The 26,930-nt window shown below is 46.3% G+C and overlaps 1 protein-coding gene and 2 long non-coding RNA genes across 3 annotated transcripts in view; 2 read left to right on the top strand and 1 right to left on the bottom strand.

Moving 5' to 3' along the window:
- The first annotated feature begins 5,618 nt into the window (after positions 1 to 5,618).
- On the top strand, positions 5,619 to 10,581 carry LOC119849963 (potassium voltage-gated channel subfamily A member 6-like). The gene has a single exon (XM_038387428.2). The coding sequence runs from the start codon at positions 5,733 to 5,735 to the stop codon at positions 7,275 to 7,277; it is 1,545 nt and encodes a 514-aa protein (XP_038243356.1). The 5' UTR covers positions 5,619 to 5,732; the 3' UTR covers positions 7,278 to 10,581.
- Positions 10,582 to 10,599: 18 nt separating this feature from the next.
- The window catches only part of LOC122460250, a 33,771-nt gene continuing 17,440 nt past the window's right edge, over positions 10,600 to 26,930 (top strand). Inside the window, exon 1 of the long non-coding RNA XR_006281445.1 lies at positions 10,600 to 11,526. This is a non-coding gene — a long non-coding RNA (uncharacterized LOC122460250). The remainder of the gene's footprint in view (positions 11,527 to 26,930) is intronic.
- Positions 10,672 to 14,050, bottom strand: LOC122460253. Its single transcript, XR_006281451.1, has 2 exons — positions 12,866 to 14,050; positions 10,672 to 11,631 (listed from the first exon to the last, which is right to left on the bottom strand). It is a non-coding gene; the product is annotated as an uncharacterized LOC122460253 (long non-coding RNA).

Raw genomic sequence — 26,930 nt, forward strand, 5'->3', positions numbered from 1 at the left:
GGTGGCTTTGCGAGAAACTGAATATCCGCCTCAAGGATAGAACTCAAAACCTCAAGGATAGAACTCAAAGCTGGGTTTAGCAGGCCATTGATTTCACAGTGGGAGGGAGGGAGGAGAAAATGAATACAAAACAAATCTGGTCTATTTCTTGTTTTGAGTCACTTCATCTATCTTTATACATCATGCTGGCAGCAGACTGTGCAGTACGACCTCTAGCCATCGTCACCTCCTGGGTGCTCAGCAGAAGACGGTGCAGTATGACTACTGGCCATCATCTTCTGCTGGCTGCAGATTAAAAGACAGTGCACTGCCGGTAGGACTCAATCGCCATGAGACGAAACAAGGGAAATGACCTGGCTGAGTCACTCCCATGTTGGCCCAGGCACCCGGTTAAAAGAGCTCCCAGGACTATGTCGACAACATAGTCATACTGCACTGTCTGCTGCCAAAAGGCAATAAACTGCTGCTGTGTAGCAATGCAGTACCATCTCCGCCAGCACCCAGGAGACATATGGTGATGGTTAGTTGAGTGGGCTCCATGCTTGCCGTGGTATGGTATCTGCACAGGTAACTCACGAAAAAAGGCGCAAAATGATTGTCTGCCCTTGCTTTTACAGAGGGAGGGAGGGAACGGGGGCCTGATGATATGTACTCAGAACCACTTGTGACAATGTTTTAGCCCCATCAGGCACTGGGATTTCTACCCAGAATTCAAATGGGTGTGGAGACTGCGGGAACTGTGGGATAGCTACCCACAGTGCAAAGCTCCGGAAGTCGACGATTGCCTCTGTACTGAGGACGCACTCCGCCGACTACATATACTTAGAGCATTTGTGTGGGGACACACACACTCGACTGTATAAAAACGCTTTCTACAAAACAGACTTCTATAAATTTGACCTAATTTTTTAGTGTAGACATACCCTTAAAGCCAATAGGGGCCAGAGGAGAGGGCTGCTCAGCAGCTGGAAGAGATACCTTAATATGGACACAGAAGCAATCCTAGGACAGAAAGGGAAAGCAGGAAGAAAACAACCCAGGAAGGATGAGAAGAGGGAAGTTACAGAGGGGGAAAACAGGGAAGCCATAGGGGGATAGGAGGACAAAGAATGAAAAGAGGAACTCATAAGAGCAATAGGCTTTCAGAGGACAACTTATTCAGGACACAGTTTTCCAAAGTAGCCTCTGATTTTGGGAATCCCAGTTCTTGGGTGCTCAGGTTGCGACACCATGGGCCTGATTTTTTCAGAATGTGATGAGCACCTATAACTCCAGCTGCTGTCAATAGGAGCTGTGGTGCTCAGTGCCTCTGATAATCAAGACCTAGGTGTCTCAACCTGAGCACCCAAAAACAGGCACCCAGAAACAGAGGCCACTTTGGTGAAGTTTGGTCTAAATAAGCAACTTAAAGGTTTTAGACTGAGAGTCTGGAAGCTGCCTAAGAGATCTGGATATCCAGTTCCTGTGACAATTAATGGGAATCAGGTTTCCAAATCCATTCTTACTGTGAAAATTTCAATCTTAATGCACATTCTGGAAAAATTTAGTTATTTGTTCTCTCGTAGCTGGAGACCCAGCTTCAAGCCCCTGCTCCACTGCAGACTTCCTGTGTGATATTGAGCAAGTCAGTTAGTCTCTCTGCTTCAGTTGCCCATCAATGAAATGGGAATAATAGCATTGTCCTGCTTCACTGGGGAGTTGTGAAGATAAATACGTTAAAGTTTGTGAGTTGCTCAGATACCACATTAATGTGTGCCATGTAAGTATCTGAGACAGATGGGGGTGGGGGGGATCATCCCAAATTCACCAGAAGTGCACATCTAATTGTGTGGCAGGCCCCTAATCTTCCAATTTAGTTTTTGCACATTAGAAATTTTGGTACAAGAGTATGTTGACATATAAAGCAAATTCCTTTTGAGCAAATCTTCTTTTCCTCCAAGTTTTCCCTTCAATTAACTGGCAGCCTAGAATATGTTTATGAACAAAACAATTGTGTAAATTCTTAGTATTTTAACAATTCTCTAAGCTACACTCTTGCAACAGCTAGCTGTTGTTCATCTCTGCATTATGTATAAGCTAATTATTCCCCCTTTTAACAACAGGATTAAAAATGAGTTTGGTGCTGGCAAAAGCTACCACCTTCACAACCCTAGAGGCTGATCTCTTTTTATCCACAGGAAGCAAGGGCAACAGATTTCAAACTTCTTCATGCTTCTCCTTTCAATATGTCTCTGATCTAGAGCAACTGGAGTTGTGAAACTATATTTCAGTCTCTATCTTCATTATTTAGACTGTCTAGGGCCAGTTCTCCTTTTACTTAATGTTCCTTTATGCCACTCTCATAGTGAAGAAGCCTCCTCAAAATACTCCCATGGAAGAGTGCTCCCTCAATGGCACAGAGTCCCACTTCCAGCCTCCAGTGAAGGGGAGCAGTCAGATGTGAGCTGGGGATTGAAACTGGGAGGGAGGGAGAATTGCTAGAGCAGTATGCTGGCTATTCTCCCTTTGCCCAAGACCACAGAAGGCCAGGGAAGGTAGAGCTTAAGTTAGAGCAAGCTGAATGCTGCTCTAATTGAGACCAGGGCCAAGTTTGCCTCAAAATATAGGGTGTTCAAAGCCAGTTTTGCTCCCTCTCTCCAACCATTCTTGTGTCAAGCATAGGAGTGGAGTGATTAAGAATCGGGGCCCCTTTTGAGACTACCGAGTTGTCTCAAGGGTGAGTGAGATACCTCTCTACTAGAACTGTACTGCGCTCCATTAGCCCATTCCACACAGACTGTTGAACCCCTGCCTGGTACTAGTGACTTTTGATCCCTACTGACCTGAGTCTGAGTCAACCCACCAGCCTTAGAGGTGAAAGGCCTGTGTATCCAGTTGCAAACTGCAGGAGCCTGCCCATCCTTCCCAAAAGAATTTTTTTTAAAAAAAATCCTGAATGGGTAATGACATGAATGAATAAATCATAATAATGAGGATTCAAGTAACCATATGAATGAATAATTCATCATAAGATTTGAAAAATGAATCATGGTAAAAAGCAATTTACTATCACAAGATAAATGATTTTTTTAAAAAGGATCTATTTTGGGGGGTCATGTGATGCATAAATTGCCTAATTATGCATGATGTAAACAGGAACCACAACCCCTAGTGCACAGAAAACAAGAGGAGGGAAAAAGAACTATGAAAAGTTAAAATAATTTAATAGCTGATTCTCATCTCCTTCCTGAAGACAGAACCAAGAAGAGCAGCAAACAACTGGTCAGAAATGTTCCAGGCATTAACAACCAAGAATTTTGCCAGGTAACTAGACTGGAAAGGGAGAGAGTTCAGGGAATGCTTTGTTTCTACACTGTATGCAGTTTAGGGATGGTGTGAGCTGAGGAGGTGGCTGGAAGCCAACAAAGACATCAGATGCTACAACAATAAAAAGCTAGATAATAATACTTAGCACTGGTAAAGCAGGCTTCATCAAATGGTTCTTTGCAAGGAGGGGAAGGAGCATTAGCCCCCTTTTACAGAGGGAGAAACTGAGCCACAGTGAGATTAAGCGATAGCAGGAGCTGGTAATAGATGTTAAGACCAGAAAAGGACTCGCAAAAAGAAAAGGAGGACTTGTGGCACCTTAGAGACTAACAAATTTATTAGAGCATAAGCTTTCGTGAGCTACAGCCCACTTCATTGGATGCATAGAATGGAACATATAGTAAGAAGATATATATATACACATATGGCAACTTCCACCTTCTCTGTATGTATATTCACAGGTTTCAGAGTAGCAGCCGTGTTAGTCTGTATTCGCAAAAAGAAAAGGAGTACTTGTGGCACCTTAGAGACTAACAAATTTATTAGAGCATAAGCTTTTGTGAGCTACAGCTCACTTCATGCATCCGATGCATCCGATGAAGTGAGCTGTAGCTCACAAAAGCTTATGCTCTAATAAATTTGTTAGTCTCTAAGGTGCCACAAGTACTCCTTTTCTTTTTTCTGTATGTATATATATCTCTATCTTCTTACTATATGTTCCATTCTATGCATCCGATGAAGTAGGCTGTAGCCCACGAAAGCTTATGCTGTAATAAATTTGTTAGTCTCTAAGGTGCCACAAGTCCTCCTTTTCTTTTTGCGAATACAGACTAACAGGGCTGCTACTCTGAAACCAGAAAAGGACTGTTAGTGTTAGAGGGAGAAACTGAGCCACAGTGAGATTAAGCGATAGCAGGAGCTGGTAATAGATGTTAAGACCAGAAAAGGACTGTTAGTGTTAGATCACCTGGTGTGCTCTCCTGTAGTACACAGGGCACAACATTTCACTCGGTTACCCCGACTGAGCCCAGGTCTCCTGGCTCCCCGTAGATTACCCGGGTAATTTCCACTCACAAAGCCGGTGTGCTAAAGGGGAACACACTTTGTTCTTTTAAGATATGTGATCAGCTCATACATCTAAAGTGAGGCCGTGGAGGCAGGTTAGAAGCAGCCTGTGACTTGCTCAAGGTCAGCCAGTCACGAGCAAAAAAGGGAAGCACGCTCCTGCTCTCCTGGAGCCGCGCTCCCGGCTCTGAGCACTGGGTCCCGCCGCCTTGTTTTCTATCGTTCGCCGGGGCTTAGGTTAACGCCACGGTTTCGTTCCGCGGAGGGGTGCAGAGCAAGCCCCTGAGTGGGAGCACCTGGCTCCACAGCAGTTCGCGCGGGGGAAGCTCATGCATCCGGCCGCTGGGCTGGGAGGGCTGTAGCGAGCTACGCCTTCCCGCTGGTGCGGAGGGGAGGGCGGACACCGCTTGCCCCCGCCGCAGCGTCTACTCTTGCGGCGTCCTGGGCGGCGGCCGGCGCCAGTCGAGCTGAGCGGGGAGGGCGCGGAGAGGCCGGAGCTCGAGGAGCTGCGGCAGCGGCGAGGGGCCGGCGGGCGGGCGGACCCCCCCCCCCCCGGCGAGGAGAAGCGGGGCGCAGCCCGCGCTGCAGAGAGCGGGAGCCAGGGCCCGGCACCCGCAGAGGCTGAGCCGGGGCGCGGAGGGGAGGCGGCGTCAGACTGAGCGGCCCCGGTCGCCCGACAGACCCTAGATCCCCCGCCCCGGAGAAGAGAGAAACTGGCAAGCGGGGGCGACAGACACACCCCGGCTCCCGAAGGCGAGGGAAGGCCAGCCAGCGAGCCGGCCTCCGGCAGGTGAAACAGGGGCAGCCGGACAGACCGCTAGCTCCAGCCCCCAGCTGGGGAAGGGCAGACAGACCCAGAGCCCGGGGGAGGGGAGGGGAGGGGAGGACAGACAGACCCAGACCCCGGGGGGGGGGGGAGGGGAGGGGAGGACAGACAGACCCGACCCCAGCAGCAGCGGGTGGAGGGACAGACAGACCCAGACCCCGAGGGGGAGGACAGACAGACCCAGACCCCGGGGGGGGGGAGGGGAGGGGAGGACAGACAGACCCCAGACCCCGGGGGGGGAGGGGAGGGGAGGACAGACAGACCCCAGACCCCGGGGGGGGAGGGGAGGACAGACAGACCCAGACCCCGGGGGGGGAGGGGAGGGGAGGACAGACAGACCCAGACCCCGGGGGGGGGGAGGGGAGGGGAGGACAGACAGACCCAGACCCCGGGGGGGGGGGAGGGGAGGGGAGGACAGACAGACCCGACCCCAGCAGCAGCGGGTGGAGGGAGCGCGCAGCTTGCGCTGGGCAGAGCAGCGGACCCAGGGCTGCCCCGCCGGGCCCGGCTCCCCTGGGCGGGCAGTGCGGCTGGCATGAGGGCGGAGGAGCCCCTGTCTCTCGCGGGGGCCGGGGGCGGCTGCGGAGAGGCGGAGGCGGCCGGGGAGGAGCGGAGCGGCGGCGGCCGTTGCTGCAGCAGCGAGCGCCTGGTGATCAACATCTCCGGGCTGCGCTTCGAGACCCAGCTGCGGACCCTGTCGCTCTTCCCGGACACGCTGCTGGGGGACCCGAGCCGCCGGGTGCGCTTCTTCGACCCGCTGCGCAACGAGTACTTCTTCGACCGGAACCGGCCCAGCTTCGACGCCATCCTCTATTACTACCAGTCCGGGGGCCGGCTCCGCAGGCCGGTCCATGTGCCCCTGGACATCTTCATGGAGGAGATCCGCTTCTACCAGCTGGGCGAGGAGGCCATCGAGACCTTCCGGGAGGACGAGGGCTTCATCCAGGAGGAGGAGAAGCCCCTGCCTCGGCAGCACTTCCAGCGCCAGGTGTGGCTCCTTTTCGAGTACCCGGAGAGCTCTGGGCCGGCCCGGGGCATCGCCATCGTCTCGGTGCTGGTGATCCTCATCTCCATCGTCATCTTCTGCCTGGAGACCCTGCCCGAGTTCCGCCAGGAGAGCAAGGGTGCACCGCCGGGCTTTGCGCACCGGGAGGACGGGCAGTTCTTGCTTCCTGAGCAGCCAAATGGCACCCCGTCCCCGATGCACCCCTCTCCCAGGACAAGCCCCTTCTTCACCGACCCCTTCTTCCTCATCGAGACCCTGTGCATCATCTGGTTCTCCTTCGAGCTGCTGGTGCGCTTCTTCGCCTGCCCCAGCAAGCCCGAGTTCTCCAGGAACATCATGAACATCATCGACATCGTGGCCATCATCCCCTACTTCATCACCCTGGGCACCGAGCTGGCTCAGGAGCAGCAGGAGCCCGGGGCCCCCAGCACCGCCAGCAACAACAACGGGGGCCAGCAGCAAGCCATGTCCCTGGCCATCCTCAGGGTCATCCGCCTGGTCAGGGTCTTCAGGATCTTCAAGCTCTCCAGACACTCCAAGGGGCTGCAGATCCTGGGGAAGACCCTCCAGGCGAGCATGAGGGAGCTTGGTCTCCTCATCTTTTTCCTTTTCATTGGTGTAATTCTCTTCTCTAGCGCCGTGTATTTTGCTGAGACTGATGACCCAGAATCTTTGTTCACCAGTATCCCAGATGCTTTCTGGTGGGCAGTAGTGACCATGACCACTGTGGGCTATGGGGACATGTACCCTATGACAATCGGGGGCAAGATCGTGGGCTCCTTGTGTGCCATCGCTGGCGTGCTGACCATAGCCCTGCCCGTACCTGTCATCGTGTCCAACTTCAACTACTTCTACCACCGAGAAACTGAGCAGGAGGAGCCGTGCCAGTACACCCATGTCACCTGTGGCCAGCAGCAATCTCCTTTCTCGGAGCCTAAAAAGAGGGACAGTAATCAGTCCCTCAGTAAATTAGAATTTCTGGAGGCAGAAGATTTAGAATCTATGAAATATCCCAACTTCATTCCAACCAGCAACCAGGGCTATAGAGGGAAGAAAATGCTGACAGAAGTGTGATCAGCTTCTCTAACAGGGTGCGGAATAAGACTGGACTTCTACAGTTCTTCGACCCTCACCCCATTCTCCTGGTTCCCAAATGCATAGCCACAAGCTGCTGCACATTCTCCCTCCCAGTAGTAGCTGCATATGTTCAAGACAAAACACCAGGCTGCGAATTGTGATGCCGAAAACAAATTGCTTGTGATTTGGACACTCCTGTCCTTGATTGCTATGTCTCATTAGCTTGTGCAATTGGACATTCTTTTGCCTTACTCTATAGACCCAAGGGAGCCAACCTGTTGTCCCCTTCTCCTTCCATTTTATTTTTGGCATGGGGCAGAGCTTTATTCCAGTTGTAACTCTGAAGACTAATTATTCTACTACATCGACAAAAGAAATTGCTACAAGATCAGGCAGGGAATAGGTCAAATGGGCTAGTAACAGCTCTCTCAAGCTGTGCCGTTGAATTCCTGTGCTGGTACAGTGACCTTGCTTGGGGGCTCAGTCTTGCCTGCCTCTGCGGTTGCCTCGGGAGACTGGAAATGTTGGGTCCAGCATTGAACTGTGTTCTGCAGATGTAGGGAAGGTCAACGAGTGCCCTATCTCTGACACTTTCCCCTGGGTTTGCCCTGCAGTGTACATGTAAGGGCCTGTTTGTTGTTAGATTTTCAGATCTAAAAGCACTTTAATTTTTAACTAATTGCGATGATAGAAGTTGTGACCAATATTCGCCATCTGTGGCATGGCAGAAACAGGTTTTTTTTTTTTAATTTATAGTAATTATTTTCTTATTCTTTATGTTTGAACAAATTTCACCTTTGTTTCCATCAGTGCCCTAGTGTTAGTTAGCATTTATCATAGCAACACCATCTTTGTGCCTGTAAATGACTTCCTATGCAAGGCACCTTTGTCTTCCGACATGTACCACATAAGTGTTTTAATGAAATGTACTTTATGCTACAAGTATCCATTTAGAACCATAGGAGCAGTTGACTTCACTGGGGTGTGTAGTTCTGAATTTAAGGGTTTGTATAGATTAGGGAAATTTGCAGTAGTGTAGTTACACTGCTGCAGACCCCTGCTGTAGACACACTGGATCAGTGCAAAATGGGGCTTACATTGGTATAACCAACCCACCGGGGTCAATCACACCAGTATAGTTGTGTCATTAGGGGTATGCATTGCCACCAGTGCAAATTTCCCTAATCTATCTAGATAAACCCTAAAGGCATAACTGGGATCAAAAGACCTAAAGGCCTAATTTTGGAAAGATTCTGCTGTCTTAACAAGAAATACCCAAAATGTAAGTTTAGATGGAAGGTGCACCAAGATCGTTCACATACTCCAGGTTCTTATGAGAGCACCATTTGTCAGCAGTGCAAAAGGCACACTCCAGTCTGAAGCATTATGCTTATCAGTGAGCACGTTTTACATCTCAAGGTGCATCTACTGTATCCCAGATCATCTCACTATTTAAAATAACTCTGCCTTTTTTCTGATTTTTTAAAAAAAAATTGCTCAACACCTTTCCTTGTTGGAGAGCAAGTGGGGAGGAAAGGAAAATTGATGCTTAAGCCTTGACAGACTTTATCCTGGTCTTTCCTCATTTAAGCCCTGATCCTGCACTGAGAACTGTGTGGGCAAACCTCAACGCTTTTGTGCTCACCCTGAGTCCCACTGACTTCAAAGGGGCTCTGTATTGGGTGCAGTGATCTCTCTGCACAGTTCTTAGTGGAGGATCAAAGCATTAGGCCTTGATCCTTCTCCTACTGAAGTCAGTAGCAAAAGTAACGTGGATTTCCATGGTGCAAGATCAGGTCCTTAGGCCTGATTGTGAGATGTGATGAGTACTATCAAATCCCATTGAAACTGGTGGTAGCTGATAGTTCAGCACAAAGCTATTTTGTTTGGTTGTATTTCAGGAAGGCTGTTTTACATAATGAATTATTATGATTTTTTTTCTACGGCAGAGACTGTTTGTGCTCAGACTCTTTGTGGTACCAGCAGGTGTGCAGTAGCTCTGCTGAATGGCCTTTTTGAGAGACACCGCTCGAGGTATCCGGGCACTGCTGTCTCTCAGCACAATGCCTGTGCTATTTTGGGGTTGTTTTTATGTATGTTTATACTAGCTGCTAAAAGTTTCCCTAAACTGAGATATAAAAAACTCAGATTAAACAAAAGTTCAGGAGGAGAGACAAGACATACTGTTATCTGCTTCAGAAGCTTAAATTCCTTAAATTCCATTTCTTCCGATGAAGTGAGCTGTAGCTCACGAAAGCTTATGCTCTAATAAATTTGTTAGTCTCTAAGGTGCCACAAGTACTCCTTTTCTTTTTGCGAATACAGACTAACACGGCTGCTACTCTGAAACATTTCTTCCCTGTGTCCTGACACCGGCATCACTGATTGGCAGAAACCCTTGTCTTCTAAGACATTTAGATTCAGACCAAATTGCTGGCAGGACAATCGTCATAACCTAACTCCAGCATGAAGGTGTGGTCCAAGTGTCCTAGAATTGTTTGCTTAAGGGATGCTCTCAACTTAAATGTGGGACTTTTGTGATGTGTGTAGGTTTTATGGTCAATAAAATATCTCTACAAAACAAAGAAACATGCTAGTGAAAGCAGTCTGCTGCAAACAAACAACTCCCTACAGTGTTTGCCAAACTTTTCAACACTGAGAAGAACCTGCAGATGAAACTGTCTATAAAAAATAAGTGAAATTGACTTTATGGATTTCCTTTTCCATAACTGAGAGAAAGGCAAAAAGGAAACAAGGGTCCAAATATGCAAACTTGGGTGCCTAAAATTAGGCACCCAAAATCAGTATTTTAAGCACTTTAGTGAATGTGGGCTGATTTTTCAGGGTTGTTGAGCATTTGCAATTATTGTGGGTGCTCAGCACTTCTCAGCAGAGGGCCACTTTTATTTAGGAATTATGGGTGGGAGTTAAGAAAATCCCCGAGTGATTTAGGTGCACACATCCCATTGGCTTTCAATAGAACTTGTGCTCTCACATCACTTAGAGTGGGATTTTTGAAAACACCTAAGTTCCTGACTTTAGGCATTCATTTGGGATATAAGAGGCTGTTTTGCTATCTATCTAGCTATTTTCCTTCTTAAGTCAGAGCACATCTTTGTGAAGCATTTGTGGAAACTAGGAATCTCCAGGGACTTGTTTCCATAACAACCTTGCAGACTGTTTCTCTGTACCTTGTGACTTTGGCTACAAGCAAAAACACTGGCTAAATATTCCAAGTTCCCAGACACAAACATCCCATTATTACAGCTGTTTGGAAAAGGCTATAGTGTGGGGGGTGAGGGTAGGGGTGATGGGAGGGGGGAAGGGTTGGGTTCCCTGTGCTTGCCAAAGAAGTCTGCTCCCCACCCAAACACATCAAGCTCAAGACTGATGCATGTTGCAAATATTTGAAGGCAACATTTGAAAGCAGACAATACAGGAAATTGGAAGACACTCAGTCTGTATATCTTTGCAAACAGAGAAGTCAGTAGCCATGGAAGGGCATCCTGAGGCTGTCAGTCAAATGGCTGGAGGGACAAAAGGCCTGTGAATTTGAAATCTACTGGATGCCCCATGACAGGAACCCTGAAATCTAAAGCCATGAATTAAATAAGCGTCACAAATATTTCAATTCTCAGCAGAAAAAGAATCTTGCTGTTGAAGAGACTATTAATTCTTTCCAGGCCGTTTTGCTGAAGAGAATACTGTAGCCTTGGCTATTTCCCTAAGGGATATTTTGAACAAAATCAAGCCAAGGCAGAGTGTCTGAAGGAGGGGTGGAAGAATTCTAATGACAAATTTTTTTTGATCTCCTTTTGCCCTGCAGCAGTTTGGAAACACACAAAGGATTGTTTTGTAATGTTCCAAAGACATTGCACTCTTGGGAGCTAATGCCCAGACACCCCCCTTTTATGAAAATTTTATTTCTTTCGTATTGAAAGTGTTGCAACTCAGGCTTTTCAAGCGTTTTCCCCTGTGCCCTGCTCTTTGAGTGTACAGCTGGAGAGAAGACTTGCTGCTGCTGTGGTGGTGAAAGTGAATTGACTGGAAGCTTCTGCCAGGCCCATCAGTTTAATGTAGAAAGATTCCTGTGGCAACAAAGAAGAGTGAGTCAAAGGAAATTCGGTGCAGCAAGAAGCAGGGCAGGGGGAAAGTGTCTCTCCAGTGTGCTGGACAGAACACAGAGTCCTCCCCAAAAGGAAAGGTGCAGAGACAGCTACCTCACCAGCTGTTGCAGAAGAAGTCGGTAAGATTTTTCCCTTTCCATCTATGAAATTAACCCCTGATTTCCTTGCAGTTAAAGAGAAGGATTTTCCAATTAAGATTTGAAGCCTGCTGGGAGAATCTTATCCTAGGTGAAGAGAGAGAGAGAGAGAGAGAGGTTATAGATTACAAAAATAAACTATGGGACAGATCCTCAGCTGGTGTAAATTGTCATAACTCCATTGACTTCAGTGCAGTTACACTGATTTGCACCTGAATCTGTCCCTATCTTTTTAATCAAGGAAAAAATAATCTTTGTTAAAATGAAGGGTTCCCCCTACCCCAAACCTATAATATAAATGCTCTGTTTACATCAGGGAAATAATCTGTGGTTTGCAACAGGTGTCAGCCACAGGTTTCCCACAGGCCCGCTTCTCAGTTACACTTATGTAAATCTGAAGCAATTCCATTGCATTCAGTGGAATCTCACCAGATTTAAACTGGTATGAATAAGAACAGAATTATTAATACAATGCCAGAAATGTGCCTGACAGTTTACAGCCAAATTAAAGACAGTGGAACAGCTTCTGATCTCAGTTACATCAGTGTAAATCCAGAGAAACTCTGTTTACACTACTGTAGCTGTGATCAGATTCTGATCTCTGTCCTTTCTCCTAAGAGTTTACAGTCTAAGGTCTATATCTAGGAAACACTCATGTATGTGTTTGACTTTACACATGTGAGAAATCCCCTGGAAGTCAAAGTTAAGCATGGAAGCAGGTGTTTGCAGGATCATGGCTTAAGGTCCTGATCCTGTGACATAATGAACACCTCCCAGAAGGTGCTATGTACCCTCATCTACCACCAAAGTCAATGTGAGATGAGGCCATTTCCAGGAGGAGCTCAGCCCTGTGAAGGATTAGGCACTAAATTAAATTGACACAACTAAGGAAAGTAACAAACATGGGAGAGGTCATGGGGAAGGTATACAATGGCTCCAGCAGTAAGATCATGCCCTTGCTTTTGTGATCCAGGCACACATCTTGACAATTAGTTATGTAAGGCTTGGCTGTACTTTGAATTTTGCTTGTTTGTTTCAAAGGCCATACTGGGGTTTGTTAGGTGGGCAGAAGGGCCTGGATGTTTTAGGTCAGTCTTTCACAATTTTGTGAACAAATAACCATGATGTTAACTGTGGGTTTAGAATTGCTATGACACAAGCATTTTGCTGGTTCCTGCAGGTTAAAGGGAATGTCCACATCTTCTCTAGTATGAGTTAGAGAAAGGGAAGAAATAGATTTAGCTTTGCTAAATGTGCCTTTTTGGGGGGTGATTTCTGAGGAGAGATTTGGGTACACGTTTCCATGAACAACTTAGCTTACTTAAGCAGCCAGAGGCAATGGTGTCTAGTGGTTAGAAATAGGACTGAGGGCAAGAGGAGATCTCTGCTCTTGTCCCAACTGCCACTGAATTGTAGCATTACCTTGAGCAAGTCACTTCACCAATTTTCTCCAGTTTCCTCATCTGTTAAATGGGCATAAAGTCCTGCATGAAGTCAGCTAAAAAGTACTGGAGATGCACAAAACACTAATTATTATTATGGCCCACATGCATTTCAAGATTCTGCTCTCACCCCAGTTTTGTACATGTGTAATTTCACTGATTTAAATGAAATTACTCATGATTTAACTGGGTATGAGAGGAGAATCAGGCCCAATATCTCTTTAAGCTTAGCTGTTATTTCCTGTGCATAAACTTATGCAGAGTTCTAAACACAAGTATTTAGAATACAGCTCCTCAGCTGGTGTGAATCAGCACAGCAGCTATGCTGATTTTCACCAGCTGAGGCTCTGGTTCTTAGAGTACAGCTTGGCTAATTCTCTTACACTGTCAGGAGAGAAATGAAATGGCATTTTACAAGAAAATTGCTACATCAGTGTCTCCTCTTGCTGCTTTTCAATGTGTCTGTTGTTTTCAATTAGCATGATGGCATCCATTTTCAGGAAACAGAGACTGGGCCAGATGCTGCACTCACTTTACACTGATACAGTTTTGGAATAATTCCTCTGAATGTTAGTGAAATTACTCCAGATTTACACCAGTGTAACTGAAAGCAGAATCTGACCCAGGATCTTTTCCTCTGAACAAATGCTGTTGTGCTTTTTGAACGGAGCAGCTTTCCAACACTTCACCTGCGGCATAGGGGTGCCTCACACCAGTCAAACTTAGGGCCATGTTATACTCTGAACTCAGCTACACCCTGACCCCTTCTATTGAAATCATAGCTCATGGTTTAACTGAGGGCAGAATTTCATCGGTTCTGGGCAATGCAGAATTATCAGGTGCCCTGGTCTTATTTTTTTCAGGATGGAATAATAATAGCCAATCCTGATCCTCCAGATTGCCTTAAAATCTTTTCCATTGCCATTTTCACTAGCTTCAATCTCTCCTGCTCTGCTCAGTTTGCATTTCCTGAGACAGCAGTACCCCTCTGAGGCATCACGTTACCCATATTCTCAAATTCATTATTGAGAACACAACCCAACATGGAGAATTTCCGTACAAAATGTCTGATCATGCCATCAATTCTGGGCAAAACTCCTATTGACTTCAACTGGTGTTTTGTGGGCAGAAATGAGGTCAGAATCTGGAGCAAAGGGAATATGACCCCAAGCTTAGCACAATTGGTTGGGTAGCAGGGAAAGTGGGTCACTGATCTGATACCCCAACACGGGATGTCGGGGACCAGACCAGCTAGGACCAGCTGCTGGCCTGCTCCCTCACTAACTTCGCTACTAGGCAACCAGGCTCTGCCTCTGGTTTACGATTCTGGTCGACTCTCCAGTTCTGGCATTTGGCTTCTGTCACTCTGGCACTGACCCTCAGCTCATTTCCTGGACTCTGCCCGCCCTGGATCCAACTCTAACCAGTAGGTCAAACTCTTGTTTCCCCCCTAGGCATGACTGCCCAAGGCCCGATTGGCTACAGTGGAGAATGATTGTAACTATACTGTGTCAAATTAACTCCTCGTGTAACTCCACTGACTTCAGGAAGAATTTGGAGTATCGAAGCATTGCTCAGTGTGTTGCATCTCTGCTTTAGTTTGAGTCACAGTAAGAAGCAGCTCTGAGTTTTTGGTGTTTGATCCCTTGAGGGACATACATATATGCCATAGAAATTAGATGTGGGAAAAGGCCTATTAATTTCCACCTGGTCCATCAGTCTGAAAGAGCCAATGCAGGACTGTTCCCTACATTTAACCAAGCAAACACAGAACCCCTTTGTTACTCTCTAAGGGCACATTCCTGCTCCCACTGACTTCATTCGTGCAGGATAATCTTATTGTTAAGCCTAAGATTTAATTATGGGTATTTTTAGTAAAAGTCATGGTCAGGTCATGGGCAGTAAACAAAAATTCATGGCCCGTGACCAGTCAGTGACTTGTACTATAAACCCTTGACTAAATTTTGGGTGTCCTGGAGGGGGGACTTTGGGGCACCTCTGAGGCTGGGAGCAGCCCTGGGGCACCACTGGTGCTCTGAGGTGGAAAGTGGCCCGGGGCACAGCTGTTGTTCGGGGGCGGGGGGCACGCGCAGCCGGGGACCACTGCTGGTGCTCTGGGGGTATGTGGCCCGAGACAGCCACTGGTGCTCGGTGCGGGAGGGGAGGCGGATGGCCTGAGACTGCCGCTGGTGCTCCGGGAAGGGGGTGGGAGGGCTGCTCAAGACTGTTGCTGCTGCTGGAGGTGTGGGGGGGAACACAGGGTGGCCCTAGAGTGCCCCAGCAGTGGCCAGTGCGGCTGGCCCGGGAGTCAGTTGTGCTGGCCACTGCAGAAGTCACGGATGTCCCAGAAAGTTACGGAACCCGTGACCTCTGTGGCAGACTCGCAGCCTTAGTTGTTGTCCTTTCCATTGCTCTTTCCTTCTCTTACCTTACCTCAGGGTTGTTGTTTCCTCTGGTTTGTTTTTATCTTCATGTATTGTCCAGTCTTGCAACCCTTACTACCAGGTGTAGTTTCTACTAATTTGAGCAATCCCATTGGATTTAAGGGATGCATCATCTTGTATGTCTTTCTAAAAGAGATGTTCCAGCTCAACCAGATATACATGGGCTTGATGCAGAAATTAATGGTGATAGGTGAAATTCTGTGGCTTCTATGTGTTAAGCAAGAGGTCCGACTAGATGATCATAATGGTTCCCCCTGAGCTTAAAATCTGTGAATCTATATTCTCTCCCAAACACCCTTCTGTGGCACAGAGAGGATGCAGCCATGACTTCTGCTTTCTGCCCTCCCCACCTCCTTTGGGACAATGTGATCCTGTAGGCAGGTAACAAAGCAATCCCCTAAGCTCAGAGAGCACCCTTCTGCCCATCACTAAGGTAGACTATGTGAACTGTGGGAGGCTCCTTTCTCCTGACCTTACCCCAGCTCTATGTACCCATGTAAGAGCTGGGAGGAATTTAGTCCTTTGTCTGTAAAAAGATATGCTCCTTGCAGCTCATTTGCACTCCCTGTTTGATCCTGCGGTGAAGCCATCGCCTTGTGTTTGGGTCTGGAGTGGCTTGGCGAGAACTTGTTACATTTTTAAATTTCGCGAATGAGAAACTTTTTGTGAAACTTAAACAAATCCTTTTCAGGCTGATCACATCAATATACATCCCAATTCAGGGAAGCCCTTAAGCACATGCTGAAGTTTAAGCCCATGCTTAAGTTCCACTGGAGTTAACAGGATTTAAGCACATAAATCTAATTGAGTTCAATGGGATTGAAGCATGTGCTTAAAGTTGAGCAGGTGCTTAAGAGTGGTCCTGAATGGGGGCCATAAGCAGCACTTACAGTTCTTATAGTTCTATAGCACTTATAGGATAGTTCTGCTATAACAATTGTTTAGACAGCCAAGGAATGTGGTTCTTCCAAACATATACTACGAAAATGGTATTGAATTTATTTCTGGTCCTGTTCTTGCTCCCATTGACATCAGTGGAAGCAGGAGAAAATGTGGGTGTAATTCTTAATTTTTATTTGTATCTCAAGAGCACATAGGAACCCCAAACATGGACAAAAATCCCATTGTGCTAGGCACTCTCCAAACACAGAACAAAAATATGTTTTGAATTTTATTGAAACAAAACATTTCAATTGATCTGAAACATTTTTTTTAATTTCATTTTTGTAAAAAAGTTTGGTTTCTGCATCCCAGTTTGGGACCATTCACCACCCCTCCCCCCATCTTGAAATTTTGTACAGGCTGGAAAATCCATTTTTCAACCAGCTCTAGTTATAACTGTTGATTGGCCATGACAACAACCAGAGTAGCCCCTGGATGTCTCCGTCTTCCTCACATATCACCATGACATTCTAATGGTCTGAGATGGATGAAGTGATAGGGGAGGTGGCTGGATGTGGGTGGTGAAGGACACACTCTGAGTATGACTATAGAGAATTTGTACATTCTGATGCTGTCTCATTCTTGGCCACAGCCCCTGTAAAATCCATACTGAGTAAGAAGGCTAGTTAATTAATCCAGACTGCTTTGCAGTGCAGTGTGCCTTGATGAAATACATAATGCCCATGAATTCTGTAGGCTCCCTGTCTTCACTCAGCAGGTGATCTTTCAGCATTTTGCTCGTAATGTGTGTTAACAAGAAGGTTTTTTTGAAAAATACAGTCCTAATGATTTCCTGGTTGTTACAGGGGAAAGGATCGTGCATCTAGTAGGAAAGGTGGCATTTGTAGTGGTATTCAGTCTCCCACTACTGTTTATCTCCAGTAAAAAGGATGGTCCAGTGGTTAGAATGATAGGCTGGGCTATAGGATACCCACGTTTGATTTCTGGTCCCCCACAAACACAGCGTGTGACCTTGCGTAAGTCAGGGCTGATTGCTTAGAAGGAGTTAGGAGCCTAACTTCCGTTGAAATCAGTGGAAGTGTCAGTGTAAGTCAGGAGCCTAACTCCTTTTGAATGTTCAACCCTAAGTGATTCTGTGCCTCGGTTCCCCATCTGTGCAGTGGGGATAACAGCACTGCCCCACCGCAGTGGGGTGTTCTGAAGGTAAATACAATAATGATTGTGAAACCCTCAGATAGTAAGGGGGTCCATATGAGTTCCTTAGATAGATATGTCCTGGTTCAGAGCTGGTTCAGAGCAGGAGGTTCAAAAAGGCCCCAAAGGTACCCACCTACCTGGGTATTGTAGCAGAGAAGTAGTTATTCTTCCCTGCATATTGACCATGTTTGCTGATGGTTGGAGTGTAGAAAATGTCTGAGTTGGTGGTGACCATCAGGAAGATGCATCAGTATCCTAACAGCGTGGTTCCCCCGCAGTCTAAGAGACTATAGGTAACTAATAAGAAGGATGGTCTTACAGTTAAGATATTGGACTAGGAGTTCTGGCTTCAGTTTCTGGCTCTAGCTTGGGAAAGTTCCTGAATCTCTGTGCCTCAGTTCCCCATCTGTAAAACGGGGGGGGGGGGGGGAATCCTTCCTTTCTCTCATCTGTTGTCTTTTTTTCTATTTAAGCAATAAGTTCCTTGGGTCAGGGACTGTCGCTTACCAATATCTGTACAATCCCAAGCAAAATGGTTGGAGCCTCTAGGTACTACACTGCTACAAATCATTAATATGTGGGGAGGAAGGCTGTGAGAATCAGAGCTGTTGTGTAACTAAATGTCCAGCCCAGGTTCTGGTAACTGCTGGCTTTGTGTTGGCTAGGGGCCTGTTCCTTAGATGTTCTGAAGTCAATGGGAGTCTGTCTCACAGGATCAGCCCCAACGGATGTAGACTGCAGCCTACTTTCTTGTGACCTCCCATTCATTGTGCAAACTCTCCTGTGATTAAGGGCTAGTGAACAAAGCCCAGAGCTGACTAATTGCTGGGGTAAATTGAAAGCTGGAAGGACGTACAATGAAGGTAAGCAAAAGATTGTTGATTTTTTTTCACAGCTTGTCTGGAAGAGGTAAATCAAAATCCATGAAGGGTTTTTCACTCTGGGATAAAGACTTCAAAGTGAGAAGGAATACAACCATACAAGACAAGACCATAGCTTACCAGTTATTTCCATCACAGATTTGTATCTGCTCTTCAAGCACTAATGTGACTCAGATGCCTGCATCACACCAGTACTGAGCACTTCAAATCTGGCGGGATTATTTTTTCATGTGTTTTTAATGGCATCATTAAAAAACCTAGTGTCTGATCCTCCATCATGTTCTGCTGGTGTTCATGCCTTTATACTCTCTTCAGGAGTACAAGCTACAGTACAGACAATTATGGCTCCTTGTACCTTATATTTAACCACATATTAGTGATTCAGCAACAAATATACATGAAAGGGATAAACTGCAACAGATGACAGATTCCTTGCTATGATGATATACCAAGATCTATGGGCCTGATTCAGCTAAATCTTTTTGTTTGTTTGGAGGGGTGGCAGGGTGGTATTACACAGTTTTGTGCCAGACGTGATATGTCAAGCATAAGTTCAAAAAGACTTATGCACACAGTTGTCTGGTTTTAGAGGACAGATCCTCATCTGATGTACATCAGCATAGCTCCACTGACACCAGAGGAATTATGCTGATGTACTCTGGCCAATGGCCATTTGCCTACTGAAGTTCCCAGTTGGAAATGTTTTGATTAAATGTTCTTTCGTTGGAAAATACTGATTTGTCAAAACCAAAATGTTTTGCAGTAATATACTGGTTAAATGAAATTTTCATCAAGAAATTTTCTCAGCTCCAAGATGGAATTTCTGGTCAACAAGAGAGAGACCCATCCCAGGATAGTCAATACCCCAGTGGTTAGGGCACTCTTTCTGGTCCACTCAAAATTTAGTTAGTTATACAAAGTGGAACAGTTCTTATAGGTGAGACTGAGTCTATAGCCCAGTTGTTAGGCCTCACCTCACCTCAGACATGGGACACCTAGGTTCAGGTGTGTCAAGCAGCATGGCTGACATCTGTCACGTGTTGTTTGTTCTCTCACATCTCTGCAGAAGGAGAAGCGTATGAAGTGGAGTGTCTTGCTTTGGTTGTGAGTGGGTTTTTGTTTTGTTTATATACCCATTGCAATGTGTTTATGGTAAAGAAGGTAAGGGCTACATTTAGCCCAACAATACAGCATATACCTGACTCTCAGGCACTGTTTATGGATTAGTTTGTTGAGCTTTGTAAAGTGCATTGGAAATTTAGAGTGAGGTTTTCAAAGCACTCAGTGTTGGCCTAACCCTGATCCCTTTGAAGTCAATGGTAAAACTCCTGTTGACTACAGTGCAAGCAGAATTAGGTTAATGCTGAGCACTTCTGAAAATCCCCTTTTACATGCTAAGTTTTCTTAGCAGTTTACACAAAACAAACAGCAAGAAGGAAAGAAGGCCTCTGTGCTTCAACACCATCCACCTCTTAGTGGCCCCACCATTTCATAGTTGGTGTCAGGAATCAGGGCCTGCAGCAGAGCTAATATCCAGACAGTCTCATCACTAAAGCTGGCCTGCAGCAGACTGTCTGATTGGCCATGCCACCTGATCGGCTGGAGGGGCAAGCACGCTGGTTCTTAAGCCATAGGCAGCAGCAGCTCGCTCGCTGCTCAGTGCTCATGCCCAGCACTGTGTTTGCTCCTTCATTACCTGGTTCCTGCTGCTCCTGACTCTGGCTCTGTCCCTGGTCTTTGGTTCCTGATGCCAGCTCTGGCCACTAGGCCTGATGCCTGCTCCAACCAGCATACTAGACCACCTTCATCCCAGTCAGCTGAGAGATTGAGCAGCCCTTAAAATTAGGGCCCAGGGTTCAGCGCTAGCATGGACCATACTAAGGCCCCAGTTGAAGTAATGGATGACATCCAGAACCTGCAGGTGCAAGTAACTGCCCTGCCATCGCAAAATGCAGCCTTGCAGATGCAGGTTGCTCTGCTGGCTCCTCCTACTCCACCTTCCCCAGAGCCAAAGATTCTTCTGCCTGACACATTTGACAGAGATGGGGGCAAGTTTTGTCAGCTCCTGTTCCTCCTATGCCCTCAATCATTCCCTGTGGACCCGGCCTGTCTGGTGCTTAGCTTGTTTGTTGCCTGGGGAGGCCTTGGCTTTCCCCACTCCTGGAATAGTCCAGCCTCCTCTTGCGACAATTAGTTTGAATGAATTCCTCTATGTCCATCACCTTTGATGACCCCAGCCAGGTGTGGAACGCTGAGACAGCCCTTCAGGCCTTACTGCCAGGATGCCGGCCCCGGTGCCAAATACACTGCTGAATTTCATTGTTTTGGCTTCTGACACCAGATGGAATGAGGCGGCACAGCAACAGTTCTACTGAGGGTTAAACGAGGGTATAAAGGATGAGCTTGCGAGCATGGAGCCTCTGTCCATTTTGAACAATCTGATTGACCTGTGTATCAGAACTGATGATCGCCTCATGGATTGTCATCATGAGTGTACCTTGATTTTTCCGGATGTCGTCATTTACCCTGTTCATGACACCCCTAACGCGCAGGTCTTCCCTGGCATTAGAGCTCTTGCAAGCCAACCAGGTTCATCTGTACCTCTCTGACTCGGAGAAATACTGATGCCTGGAGTTAGGGTTATGCTTATATTGTGGGGAAACCCGTCATCTTGCCTTGACATGTCAAGTGAACATGAGGGCAGAAATGAAGTGGGAGATGCCAGGTCCATAGCCTGTAGGAGTGATTCTGGGCAGAGCTGGTAATCTCCCCCATCTGGGAGTTCCCAGCACCTATAGATCACAGTCATCAAAGAAGGACCCCTGAGTGAGCTACCAGTGGAACTCTAAATACCTCTATTGATTCAACTACTGGTAAGATTCACCTAAAGGCCCTAGTTGACTCTGGGGCCTCAGCTAACTTTATGGACTTGAACTTTGCTAAGACCTATGCAGTTCCCACCACATGCAAGGACTTTCCAGATCTGGTCGACGCTGTTGATGGGTCTCTTCTCTTCTTGGGAGCAGTAACCCACCAGACCTTGCCAGTTATGATTATTACCCTCGAGGGCACCAGGAAACCCTCCAATTTGGATTAATCTTGGCCCTTCATGCTCCTGTCATCTTAGGTATGCTCTCTCTCACCACATTCACTGGCAGGAGGGGACCCTACACTTTAACTCCTGGTATTGCCAGGTATCCTGCCTCCCAGGATCTGGTTCACTCTGAGGTTCACACCATCCACTGGAAGACCAGGACCCTCGGTATTCCTCGCAGCTCTGTGTGCTTTGTCCAAGATCCCCCACAAATACCGTGACTTCATTGATATATTTGACAAAGTGAAGATGGACATCCTGCCCCAGTATCCGACTTACAATTGCCTGATTGATCTCCAGATTGAAACCGAGATCCCATTCCATCAGATATATGCCCTCTCCGAACCTGAATTTCAGACTCTACACCTGTACTTGCAAGGGAACCTTCAGAAGGGTTTCATCCACGTCCCCAGCAGGCCCTCTCATCTTTTTGTCAAGAAGGACAACTCTTTGTGGCCATATATTGACTATCAAGCCCTGAACAAGATGACTGTACAAAGCTGCTCCCTGGTTCCCTTAATAAGTGAGCTCTTAAACTGCCCACCTACACCCTGTGTTTTCACAAAGTTAGATCTGTGCATAGCCTATAAGCTGGTCTGCTTGCATGAGAGAGACAAGTAGAAGACTACCTTTCATATTCAATAAGGCCATCTAGTTATGCCATGCAGTCTCGGTAATGCTCCAGCAACCTTTCAACATGTTATGAATGGTATATTCAGTGATATCCTGGACCACTTGGTTATTATTACCTTAATGACATTCTGATTTTCTCTGAAGACTCAGCTCTTCACGATCAGCATGTGTGTAGCATTCTTGAAAGACTATGCCAGAATCATCTATATATCAAAATAGAGAAATGCAAGTTTGCCCAGGACACTCCTGAATTTCTTGGATATGTCATCTCACCCAAGGGACTGACTATGGATTCCCACAAAATGGCCATCATGGATTGTGTGGGACCAAAGGATGTCTCTGGAATCCAACACTTCTTGACTTTGTTGTTGTTTATAGAGTATTTACTCCAGGATTCTCTGCTTTGGCCAGTTCTCTCAGCCAACTTTGCTGTGAAAAGGAGTTTGTTTTTCATGGTTCCCAGAAGAACAGGCTGCTTTGATAATCTGAAACAGATTCATCACAACTCCCACCTTGATCCACCCAGACCCCACCAGACTGTTTATGGTAGAGGTGGAGACTTCAAATTTTGTCCCAACCCACTGCTCCCGATCACCTTCATCTGCATGCTTTTTACTTGTAAAAAGCTCACTCTTGCTGAGATGAATTATGATATTTTGGACAGGGAACTGTGGCCATCAAAGCACCCTTTGAAGAATGATGCCGTCTTTTGGAGAGTGTTAGGTTCTCAGCCCCAAGTTCTGCCTTTAAAATGACCAGGTACCTGAACCAGTGGCAGCCATGCAAGTCCCTCTTCATGAGATTAGAGTTTGTGGTCATCTATTGGCTGGCTATAAGGAACAGGAAGGGGGATGCATTGCCGTGTAGGATGAGTACTACAATCCTGATGAGGAGACTATGTCCATGATTCTTAAGCCTGAGACTTCATTTCTGGCACCATAGCTTCCAACCTGTTATCCTCCATCTGCTCTCAGTTACCTAGCGATCCAAACCTATCAAGCCTTAGATCTCAGTCAGGACCAGACTTCCACAGTCTTCACATTCTAGGATGGGATCCTATACTACAAGGGACACATCTATGTGCCCGAAGAGGCTGCTTGGATTTGAGTCCTACAGTTCTGCACAATGCTGCCCTAGCAGGCCATTTCAGTCATTCCGAGACCTAGTTTCCAGGAGTGAGATGGGAGGGCTTCAAAATCTGCAGCACAAACCAGATCTGAATTTTAAGGCTTGGGTCCATCTGTACCATGTAGTTGTAGTTAAATGAATTATTTTAATCTTCTAAAATAGAATGTAAGTGATATGGTAATTAGCTAATTAGTAAGATCATTAATTAGATTAATTGTTTATACAACATTTAGAACATAAAAAGCCCTTTATAAATTATAAGTATTCTTAATTAGTTTGAAATCTACCAGCTGCAATTTCTTAGCAATACGAAGACGCAGTCACTCCATACACTCCAGGGTAACTGCCATCTTAACACTTTTTAGCTAGACTTGTCTACATCCTACCATGCTTATTCAAGCAAAATGCTTTTAAAAATTGGTGTTTTTCCCCCAGGAATGCAGACAGCAGAATCAGGACTTATGTAGGTAAAAGTAAACAGGGAGAATATGCAGAATTCAGTTGAATGGTAATTTAACAAAGGAGAAAAAGTGACACAACTGAAATACTGAGGAATTTCTCTGATGCTGACAGAGTGCATCTCATCCCAGTATGGGCAGAAGACACAGGGTGTGGCATAATGCCATCTTGTGGACCACATAGATATCTAGTGAGTGAGAGAAAGGGGAAAAAGGGGCAGTGTAAGCCCTCTCTGAACAAGACATTGCATCCAGTCACATCCATTTAATTGCTGATGGTAACAAATAAAATCTCTTACTGAAACCAAAGATTCCTTGCTTCCTCAAGAGTACTACACAGGGTTCCCATGAAGGTCAGAGGGAGCCACACAATCACAGTTGAGGACAGAATGTGGCCACCTAGGGAAGTTAAATTCAGCAATGCACATGGAATAGTAAAGTCTTCCCCACAGATTGTTATTTACCCAATCTGACAAAACCTACCATCCCTTCTTTGGGTAAGACTGCAGTTGAGCATTTTGTGCTGTAATATCATGTCCACAGATTCCCCATTCTGATTAATTTCACTATGCCTATGCCAGCCACCAATGGAAAAGTGGTAATGGGATTTAGAGCTTCATAATCTCATTTGAGACGAGTTAATAATCCAAAAATTGCATCTCATTAAAGGTTGCATCACTCTTTCTAATCTGAAAATTACAGGAGTCATTCATGGATTGATATCTTTCTAGCTATCTGATGTATTATATCTGATCAGAAAGCTAGATCTGATCCATCTATCTGATCACTTCTCTTTCATTCTCTCACACCATAGCAGACTAGCTGTCACATTTGCACCTTTTTATGTTATATGGAAGAATTAAAGTTTACCATGAAGACTTTTGTTTTCAGCACAGTTCATGTAACTTCTCTTCATCTTTCCAGTATTCTTCAGCTATGAATATTTATTCAGGCCCTGATCCACAAATGTACTCAGGTGCCTAAGTCTCGAGTTAGGCACTTATGTCCCAGTTTTAGTCTCCTCTGTGAGAACAGAACTCCTGCTGGACACCTGTCTCCTGCCTAAGTCCCAGAATGATTCATGAACTGGGGGAAGATGGCATTCATCCATCTAAGTCATGTCTGGGGCCTGATCTGATAGGCATGGTCAGGGATTGCCTACCGCATCAGGTTCCATTCAGAATCCATCCGGCCAGAGGTGAAGGAGGCAGTGGTGGTGCCCACCTTATAACTTTTATCCCAGTAATAAGAGCATTCTCCTGAGAGGTGGTAGAACCCTGTTCAAATTCCTTCTCCCCATCTGGTAGATTGGGGGAATTATAAGTGGGCCTCCCACATCCTAGGCAAGTGCTCTAACCACTGGGCTACAAGTTATAAAATGTGCAGCACCACCTACTCCTCTGGCCATTTTTGGGTGGAACGAGGCAGGCACCTAACTCATTCCTGCAAGACACCTTAGGTGCCTGAGCCACCTTATTCCAAGAAAGGGATTCTCCTTCCTGGCTAACTAAGCAAAAATAGGTTCCTCCCTGCAGCCCAGACTTAGATGTTTATCTCTGTGAGGGGGCGGGGCTTTGGACACATCACTGTCATCAGCATCTCCCTAACTAGCTAGCTGGTTCCTTGCCTAGCATGCTGGCTTTTGTGGATCTCATTCTAAGGTGCCTGTTTCCCCCCACTGATTGTATAGGGAGCCTAGGTGCCCCACTCAGGCTTTGTGGATCACAGTTTTGTTCCGGTGATTTTTCTAGGTGCTTAAAAGTCAGGCACTGTGATGCTGAGTGTTGCAACGTAAATTCCTTTGTGTATCCATGCCTCAGTGCATTAAATTTCATCACTCCCAAGTGATTTCATATCTGTAGACTTACCCCTTAGCTGAACTATTTGAAAGTGACTGAACATAACATCTTTCTGAGCAACTCATGGCTTTTCTTGCGGTCAGGAAGAAGTAGCTCCTTTCAGCTATAAGAACATTTTACATTTTTAAGGTTGCTTTTTTGTAAATGTAGAATATGCTTGATTTTTTTAGTGTTATTCCAAAGAACACTGTAGTCTAAGCGTCAGATTAAGGGGTCCTTGCTCATGTGGAACAGCATCTTCCTCCATCTAGAGCCTCCCTGACTTCAGTGAGACTTCTTGAGGAGTAAGGATCCACTCAAGCCCATGTCTTCATTTACAAGGTTTGGTTGATGTAGATTACATCTGTCTATGACTGCCACAATTAGTAAATCAGTTGTGCACAGGCATCCATGGCTGCATGTGTTGGCATTGCACGTACTCACCAGAAGTGCTTGTGTCAATGCAAAGTGCAGCGTGCCATGCACCACCATCTGGTGCACTGGCTTCTGGGAAACTTTCACAGCGCATCGTGGGGTAGAAATGAGTTGCTCAGGGATGACTGGGAGTAAGGGGTCAAGTTCCCATCATGAAACTCTCTCCACCCCATGATGCCATCCATATCCCATAATTTTTGTGCCTTTTTTAAAATCCCACAAACTCACATGGCACTTTCCTCTGTCCACCATCTCTGACAGAAATGTAGTGCCCAGAGATCAGCACTATTGTTATGAATATTGCAAATACTGGATGCACAATCCTCTGGTATTTGAAAAACTGCAACAACAGGGGACATGACAGCTTCTTTGAGGGCAGATTGCTGAAGTATGTAATGAAAAACAATTAAAGGTTGTTGGTGGCATTCAAAGGATGGCTGCAGACAGTGGAATGCCACTTCTGGGCCTGAAAAACAAGCACTGACTGGTGAGATTGCATCGTATTGCAGATTTGGGATGATGAGTAGCAGCTGTGGAACTTTTGGATGCGAAAGGCCATGTTTCTGGATCTGTGTGCCAAGCTCACCCCAGTTCTCCAGCTCTGGGACACCAGAATGAGAGCTGTACTGACAGTAGAGAAGTGAGTGGCAATCACACTATGGAAGTTTGCAATGCTGGACTGCACTGGTCAGTGGAAAATCATTTTGGAGCTGGAAAATCCACAGTGGGGCATGTTGCCAGGCAAGTGTGTAGGGCCATTAATCATATCCTACTACACTAGACTGTGACTCTTGGCAATGTATAGGACATAGTGGTTGGATTTGCTGCTGGGGTTCTTGAACTGAGGTGGGGCAATAGACACGCATCCCTGTTGTGGCACCAGCCTATCTTGCCACAGAGTAAATCAATAGAATGGCTACTTTTCTATGGTTA

The sequence above is a fragment of the Dermochelys coriacea genome, chromosome 1 (assembly GCF_009764565.3).
Source record: "Dermochelys coriacea isolate rDerCor1 chromosome 1, rDerCor1.pri.v4, whole genome shotgun sequence".
In the NCBI taxonomy this organism is placed as follows: domain Eukaryota; kingdom Metazoa; phylum Chordata; order Testudines; family Dermochelyidae; genus Dermochelys; species Dermochelys coriacea.

What these genes read in the sequence shown, in the direction of transcription:
- LOC119849963 (XM_038387428.2), top strand. Translation starts at nt 5,733, where the DNA reads ATGAGGGCGGAGGAGCCCCTGTCTCTCGCGGGGGCCGGGGGCGGCTGC.